An 8436-nucleotide genomic window follows, 5' to 3' on the forward strand; every position below is an offset into this window, starting at 1 on the left:
TTTCCCATATCCCCCCGGGCACAATCGACTGTTTCGAACAACTGTCGACAGCTTTCCTGCGTAATTATCGGGTGTTCATTCAACGTAACGCTTCCAGTGCTGAGCTGTGGGAGATAGTCCAAGAGCCCGACGAACCCCTGCGGAAGTACCTCACTCGCTTCAAGGAAAAGTACGCCACCATAACGGTCGCTGAAGACGTCGCAATCGCTGCCTTCAAGAAAGGACTCATTCCTGGCTCCCGATTGCACGTAGATCTCAATATCAGGGAAGCCACCGACCTGGGCGAAGCCCTCCATCGGGGATCTCGCGTCGCTTACGTTGAGGAAGACGAGGAGAAACAGGCCAACAAACTCCCTCCTCCTCGTCCAGCCGCGGCCAAAGAAAAAAATCGGGAAACCTATCAGGAACCTCGGAAGCACCACGACCCAAGGGATCCAAAGCGCGGAGTGGTCAACGCGATATCCGAGGATGAAGGACAGAACACCGCCTCTTCCGATACACAAGGAGAGCTATACTGTGATTTCCATATGTTCGGCGGCCATTCAACAGCCGAGTGCAAGCATCTGTCCAATTACTTATACGAGAAGTACCTATCCAGTGAAATCAAAGCTATTTATCAACCAAAAGCTTCTCGCGGTGGCCGCGGAGGCAGAGGTCGAGGAGGAAGGTTCGGGCGATCCAACCCTGGCAGAGGTCAGAAGGGTGCCAACCAATCCAACAGCGCACCAGATACCCCGCAACAGCCACCTCCTGCCGAGCTGCAGATGTCGGCACCAGTGGAAGTCCCCAAGACACCATCCAAGCGTTAAAAACGACAGCAGAACGATCAAGCAGCACCTCGGGATCGTATCGCAATGATCATCGGTCAGACCGATGAATGCCCAGATTCCGTCCGAGCCTTGAAAAAGCGAGCGCGTCAGATCTGTAACGTTCGGGCGATTTCCGAAGAGGAAGAGTTGAGCACAGACCCCATCGCGTTCACAGCAAAAGACGCCAAGGGGATCCACCACCCTCATAACGACCCCTTGGTGGTGGAAATCAGGATGGACGAGTTCGACGTAGAACGCGTCTTAGTGGACACCGGTAGCACGGTCAACGTCCTGTTCTCGCAAACACTGGAGAAAATGGGTGTCACGCCGGAGCAAATCAAACCAGGAGGCAGGATGCTGACTGGATATGATGGCGTAGCCAAAACGTCGATGGGCGACGTAAAGCTGCAAGTCCAAGCTGGTGGCGTAACACGCAAAACCAAGTTCGTGGTCATAGACGCCCCACCAATTTACAACGCCATCTTAGGCTCACCCTGGATTTATTCCATGCAGGCAGTACCTTCCACCTATCATCTCTGCCTAAAATTCCCAACGGCTGCAGGAATTTATACGTTGTATGGCGACCAGAAGATGGCTAGGACCTGTTCCGTTCTCGAGAAAAAACATAGGCGGAAGGATGACGCATAGCAATTACAGGATGAGGATCATTCCGTCGATCCTCATAAACCGGAGCGAGATCAGCTAAAGGCCACGGGATGCCAAATCATACAAGTCAACATCGACGGAACAAACCCCTCCCAGACGGTTGGAATTGGGGCCGAACTCGACGAAAAACTCAAGACCGAGCTGGTAGCGTTCCTAAGATCGCGATCCAAGACGTTCGCTTGGTCCACTAAAGATATGGTAGGCATCGATCCGTCAGTCACATGCCATAAATTGAATACCGATCCCACCTTCAAACCAGTCCGGCAGAAACGACGACGTCCCGGCGCCGATCAAGCAAAGGCAGTGCAGGACGAAGTCGAGCGACTTCTGAAGGCCGATCAGATAATGGAGGTACAATACCCCGACTGGCTGGCTAATCCGGTGGTGGTCAAGAAAAAGAACGGCAAATGGCGAGTCTGCGTTGACTTCACCGATCTCAATAAGGCATGTCCCAAGGATTGCTTCCGGTTACCTCATATCGACCAACTCGTGGAGGCCACAGCGGGCAACCAACTCCTCTCATTCATGGATGCGTTCTCTGGATATAACCAGATCGCAATAAGCCCAGCCGATCGCGAGAAAACCGCGTTCATCACCGATAGAGGAACCTACTGCTACAAGGTGATGCCATTCGGCCTGAAAAACGCAGGGGCGACCTACCAACGCCTGGTCAACACGATGTTCGCCGACTTGTTAGGGAAGACGATGGAGGTCTACATTGACGACATGCTGGTCAAATCCCTTATAGCAGACCAACACGTCCAGCACCTCGCCGAATGCTTCGACATCCTAGACCGATTCCAGATGAAGTTAAATCCCACCAAGTGCACCTTTGGGGTTACCTCGGGGGAATTCTTGGGATATATCGTCACAGAACGCGGAATCGAGGCAAACCCAAAACAGATCGAAGCAGTGCTGGGACTCCCATCGCCAACTAACAAGTGAGCAGTACAGCGCTTAACAGGTCGAGTTGCCGCGCTAAACCGTTTCATCGCCCGATCGACGGACAAGTGTCTCCCATTTTATCAGCTTCTTCGGGGTAATAAGGACTTTCATTGGGACGACGCCTGTGAAGCCGCCTTCGGACAGCTTAAGCAGTACCTGACCAATCAGCCTGTGCTCGTGAAGCCCGAGGAAGGAGAAACGCTATACCTTTACGTCTCTGTCTCCAGCTTGGAGGTAAGCGGAGTACTAGTCCGAGATGACCGCGGCGATCAGCGACCGATATTCTACATAAGCAAGGCTCTCAACGACACGGAAACACGCTACCCAACCTTGGAAAAACTCGCCCTCGCCTTGATCGTCGCCGCTCGGAAGCTACGACCTTACTTCCAGTCGCACTCCATTGTCGTATTAACCGACCAGCCGCTCAGAACGGTCCTTCACAGCCCCCTTCAGTCCGGACGAATTGCAAAGTGGGCAATCGAGCTAAGCGAGTACGATACCGAACTATCCCCTGACCTCGAAGAGACCATACCTAAGGATGAACCCTGGACTTTGTTCACCGACGGCTCCTCTTCCAACCAAGGATCCGGCGTCGGGATTATACTCCGATCTCCAACAGGCGAAGTCCTCGAGCAAGTAATAAAACTCGGCTTCAAAGCATCAAACAATGAGACTGAGTACAAAGCCGTCGTAGCTGGATTACGACTAGCTCAAGGCCTGGGAGTAACGAGCATCCAATTTTTCTGCGATTCCCAGTTTAGTGGAGAGTACGGCGCTAAGAACGGACGCATGGAGGCATATCGCCAGTTACTCCGGACTCTCTCCGCACAGTTCACCTCTTTCGAACTAATCAAAGTCCCGAGGAGCGAAAACGCGTCAGCAGATGCCCTCGCCGCCCAGGCAAATTGTTCCGACCCGAGTCTGCAACGAACGATCCTGATCGAGTGTATCGAAGCTCCTAGCATCGACCACGCCGAAGTGGCATACGCCATCAGCGACGCCGCAGACCCAATAAACGTTGACCCACCTGTCCAGGAGCCCGTGGAAGTAATACAACCGTCGGATGATTGGCAGCTCGAAATAAAAAAGTACATCGAGGACAGCAAAGTCCCAGAGGATCGCTGGCAAGCTCGCCGGTTGAAAGCTCGATGCGCACACTACGCCATTATGGGAGGTAGCCTCTTCCGACGCAGTTCGTCCGGAGTCCTTCTCACCTGCGTCGACCGAGAGGAAGCAGAACGAATAATGACAGAGGTCCACGAAGGTGATGGCGGAAACCACTCCGGAGGGCGTGCACTCGCGCTGAAAATCAAGAAGGATGGACATTACGAGCCTTGCCAACGCCACAGACAGATGAAACATGTACCTCCCGAGCTGCTAAGCACCGTCACTGCACCGTACCCCTTCATGCATTGGGCGATGGACCTCGTCGGCCCATTACCCCCATCGAGGTCGAAGAAGTTCCTCCTGGTCCTGACCGATTATTTCACCAAATGGGTGGAAGCAGAATTATTCACCAAGATACAATCGCTGGACGTCACCAACTTCATCTGGAAAAACATTATCTGTCGCCATGGGCTCCCTTACGAGATCGTCACCGAAAACGGGACACAGTTCACGTCGATGATCACCAGACGCTTCTTAGGCAAATGGGGAATACGCTTGAGCACCTCGACCCCCCGATATCCTCAGGAAACGGCCAAGCCGAGGCGACCAACAAAACCATCATAGACGGGCTGAAAAAATGTCTCGGACTCAAGAAAGGAGCGTGGGCAGACCAACTCGACGGCGTACTTTGGTCTTTTGGACTCAAGAAAGGATAACAGAACGCACTCCTAGGGGATGCTGTCAGACAGATCGGCCCGGAAAAGCCCGGCGTTGGAGCCGTACGGGTGTCGAACGGAATCTGGAGCCGTAGTTCCAGATTGAAGCAGTCCAAAGCCGAGTTGGTCTGGAGACATGTCGAGATCGCCTTCTCCGAACTCTAGGAGGTCTAACGCCTCCACCTCGGTCCGAGCGATCTCTTGTTTCTTCTTGATCTCGGCGATCAGGTTGTCCGGAATGGATGCACCGTTCTTCAGAAGATAATCCATGATCTCCTCAAACCCGTACGCTTGGTTGAGAACATCCTCTTTCGGACGGACCATCTCTTGCTCACGCAGGTAATCCTTTACCTTGTCAAGTCGGTGTTGCGCTTTTTTCGCGGTGCCCTCAACCTTGGCTTGGCGATCTAGGCGGAGTCGTCTCATCTCTGACTCAAGCTTTGCTCCAAGATCCTCGAACTGCCTCGTCAGCTCGGCCTTCTCTTCCCCCAGAGCTTTCTCCTACGATTCCAGCTCGGCAACCCTCCTTTCCAGGTTTTTGCAGTCTTGCTCCTTATTCACAAGAAGACCTCTCAACTCCTTGATCTTCTCGCTCTTTAGTTTATCCGCTTCTCGGAGATTCTCCAAGCACTCCTTTATTTTATCGAACTCGTTTTCTGCCGAGGTCATCGATTTGACGCACCTATCGTACATAAGAGTGAGTGTAGACACCTAGGCGGCAGTCTGCATTTTGAACCAGAACGGAATGAGAATCTAAAGATGCGATACGAATATATATAAGGAGGGCGATGTGATTCGAACCTGAAGGGCGAACTGAGCGGCTAGGACGTACTGATCTCTGAATTCAAGTTCGTTGAGCGGCGGCAGCATGACCGAAGACACCGAAAGTTGTCTGCACAACTCCCCGGCGGCTTCCTTGTTGCACACAAGAGGCGTTTCCCCGAAATAGTCGAAGCAAAATTGGTCAGTTCGACCAGCAGCACGTCCAACTTGGAATTGGTCAGTTCGACCAGCAGCAAAATTAGGAAGAGGGAAGAAAAACCGGCATTGGGAGAAGAATCCCTCATATAAGCAGATGTACCCGAGAGGCGGAGTCCATGGATGTTGGTGCTCTCCGGGGATGATAATATGAACACCAGAACTGGACAGGCCACATGAATTCAGTACATCGCCAACCGATTTAGCAGTGCTGGTCGTCTTCTCGCCCCCAGTTTCATCTCGGTGATCTCGGACAGGAAGGAGGTCGTCAATCATGACGTCGTCCGAAGCAGGTCGGACTGTTTCACCGCTCGAATTGTCAGGTGGGAGATCGGGGATTGGCGCAGCATTTCCGTGACCTTCGCGATCGTCTTCGTCGATCAAAGAGGGGATTGGAATCACGTTGGATCTGTGCCTTGAGGAGCATTCGGCCTCCTCTGGTCTACTCGGCATCTCGCCTCGAACCGATCTGATAGCAGTCGGAGGTCGCCTACTGGAGTTCTTAGGGGTCAATGGATCACTTATGGTAGTTGACGAGGAAGCCATGGCCGAGGTGAAGAATAACATAGATCGCCGAAGAGTGTAGAAGAATTAACGAGTAATAAAGTAATTAAGGGCAAAGAGAGAAGGAGATCGAAGTAATTACCTTTTGACGAAACGGCGGAAAGTGAAAACAGTCGATGGATGTTGAATATTTATAGAAGGGAGTGGACGGCAACCCTACGCGGAGTCATAATTGCCTATCTACCCTATGCGACGCTTCAGTTTCCGAATTGATAGATGTGATGTATCGGACACGTGTCACCCAACTAGAGGAGGACGAAGCAGCGCGACGATTCCGGAGTGTTTAGATTCGGATCTCTTTACGGATTAACTCGAATATTCTTTCTGATAGTCCGGTCATTCGAATTAATTTCTGAATGTACCGAACTGAGGGGGGACTAATTGTTGGTGCGGGAATTGGCACCCCCAACATACCGATCTAGACCCGTTAAAGAACCGGATATCTAAACCAGGAACTCGGCATAGGTTTGGACTTCATCCCTTGAGGCCCAATGACACTGAAAAGCCCATGGACGAGGTGACGAATTGGCATTTCAACTCGCCCTGCGGCTGACCTAGCAAATAAGGAAAGACTTTCCTTATTAGTTCGCCTGTAGTTAGGAAACTCAATATATTCGATATATTGAGTATATTCAGTAGATCTTCGGATACCTATAAATAGAGGGCAATCCTCTCATTGTAAGATCATCCTATTTTTAATACAAAAACCCTAATTCTTTTTTGTTCTTGAGGAAAAACCTAACTTGTTTCTCAAGAGATTTCATTTCTCCTTTTCTTGTTTACTTTGATCTAAGTTCTTTAAGAGATTGTTACTAAATTTGTTTCTCTCCTAAAACAAATTCATTGTGAGAAACACCAGTTTCTATAAGAGCTCTTCTCTAGATCGATGTTGTAAAATTTGAATAGAATTGTTCTTTGTCATTATAATTCACAACTACCGTATCACAATGAGAACGCTTCACCAAAAAGCCTAAACAAGAGAACTGGACTGAACGCAGTCAGATCATGTTCTTACAAAAGCTAAATTTACCATTTACTCCCAAGACAGATGTCTCCGCGTTGACTTTTCCTATAGCAAACAAAAACATGGGCTTTTTTATTAAGAGGCCCAAGAAAGATAACACTAGTTTTCGATTGACGTTACATATGATTACTACGACCTGATCTCTAGGGTTTTTCACAAAACAGCTATAGAGATGATGAAGAGAAGACGCGAAGAGACCTTACCATCGCCGACAAGAAGACTCCGTCACGGTGGAGATATCGAAATCCCTCTCGATGTAACGGTGGAGATACTAAAAAAGCTCCCGACTAAATCTTTAGCGAGGTGCCAATTCGTTTCGAAGGAATGGTCATCAATTATCACCATGCGTAGAGACTTCATAGACTTCGTTATGAATCGTTCTTTGGCTCAGCCTAAACGTGATGCATATTTCCTCGCTTCAGTCGACTACCGAGAATGTTACTTAACCTTCCTGTCTAGTACTCATCAAGACAAAGAAACAATATTAATCCCTAAAGGATTTCGGCATTACCTCCGCGGCTTGGTATGTTGTTGGTCAAAATCTGGTCGGGTAGTTCTATATAACCCTACCACGAGGCGGTCCTTGTACTTACCAAAGAAGAAAACCATTCACATGGAGACTAGTTTCATCGGATACGACCCTCTTGAGAAACAATATAAAGTATTGTTTCTACCAAAGTACAATCCGGAGCAGCCTTGTCAACTTTTCACATTGGGAGAAACAAATACGAAGTGGAAGTCCATCCAAGGCGTTGAATCTCACCATCCATTGCAAGGTGCAGTTTGCATCAACGGGAAAATCTATTACCAAGCAGGGATTGCTGATCAGTATGACTCTACTTCTCTATATATATTGATGAGTTTTGATGTTAGGTCCGAGGAGTTTCATAATGTCGACGCTCCTAAAACATTGATGGATTATCGTTCCTATCTGATAAACTTCCAAGGGAAGTTAGGATTCGTGTGTTGCGAGAAGGGCGTGGAGATTTGGGTTATGGAGACACAAGGATGGTCCAAGATTATCTTTAGTGATCAGATGAACGTTCCTAAGAGTTGGTGTAGCATAAGTGTTACTAGTGGTGGTGAGATCGTTATTGCCAGGTGTTGGTACCGCACAAAAGACGAGTTAGATGCCTTTTATTATGATCCGAAGCAAAAATTTATGAGATTGATGAGAAATGTGGACCTTGAAAGCATTTATCCCAAGGGAAGGCATACCGATTGTATACTCTGGACTGTTCCGGATTATGTTGAGAACACAATGCGTTTGTATTAGTTAAGAATTTTCCAATGAAGCTTATGGTTCTTCTTTATTTATATTGCTTACAGATTTAACAGAGATGTAGTCCAAAAAATTATAATAAACGTCTTGACTTCTTCTTTATTTATATTGCTTACAGATCTAACAGAGACTAGATTTTATCCCGATGTACACCGCGGAGCTATATTTTATTTTAGAAAAGAAAAATATAATTTGTAGTAGACTAAATATATATGAGTATATGACTAATATTTTGCATATTTTAAATCTTTATCGCTTATATTTATACATTAATTAAAATTTAGCCCATGTTCTAGCATTTGATTAATAATATTTAAAATTTATGCTAATGTTGCTGTAACCTGT

The 8436-nt window shown here is 48.4% G+C and overlaps 2 protein-coding genes across 2 annotated transcripts; both read left to right on the forward strand.

Annotated features, from left to right (window-relative positions):
• LOC104752905 lies at positions 855 to 4151 on the forward strand. The gene is made up of 3 exons (XM_010475166.1): positions 855 to 1325; positions 1467 to 2363; positions 2505 to 4151. Exons 1-3 carry the CDS (start codon positions 855 to 857, stop codon positions 4149 to 4151), a joined length of 3015 nt encoding a protein of 1004 aa, XP_010473468.1.
• On the forward strand, positions 6982 to 8085 carry LOC104752913 (putative F-box protein At1g32420). The gene has a single exon (XM_010475180.1). It carries the CDS (start codon positions 6982 to 6984, stop codon positions 8083 to 8085), a length of 1104 nt encoding a protein of 367 aa, XP_010473482.1.

Source organism: Camelina sativa, chromosome 2, assembly GCF_000633955.1.
Source record: "Camelina sativa cultivar DH55 chromosome 2, Cs, whole genome shotgun sequence".
In the NCBI taxonomy this organism is placed as follows: Eukaryota; Viridiplantae; Streptophyta; class Magnoliopsida; order Brassicales; family Brassicaceae; genus Camelina; species Camelina sativa.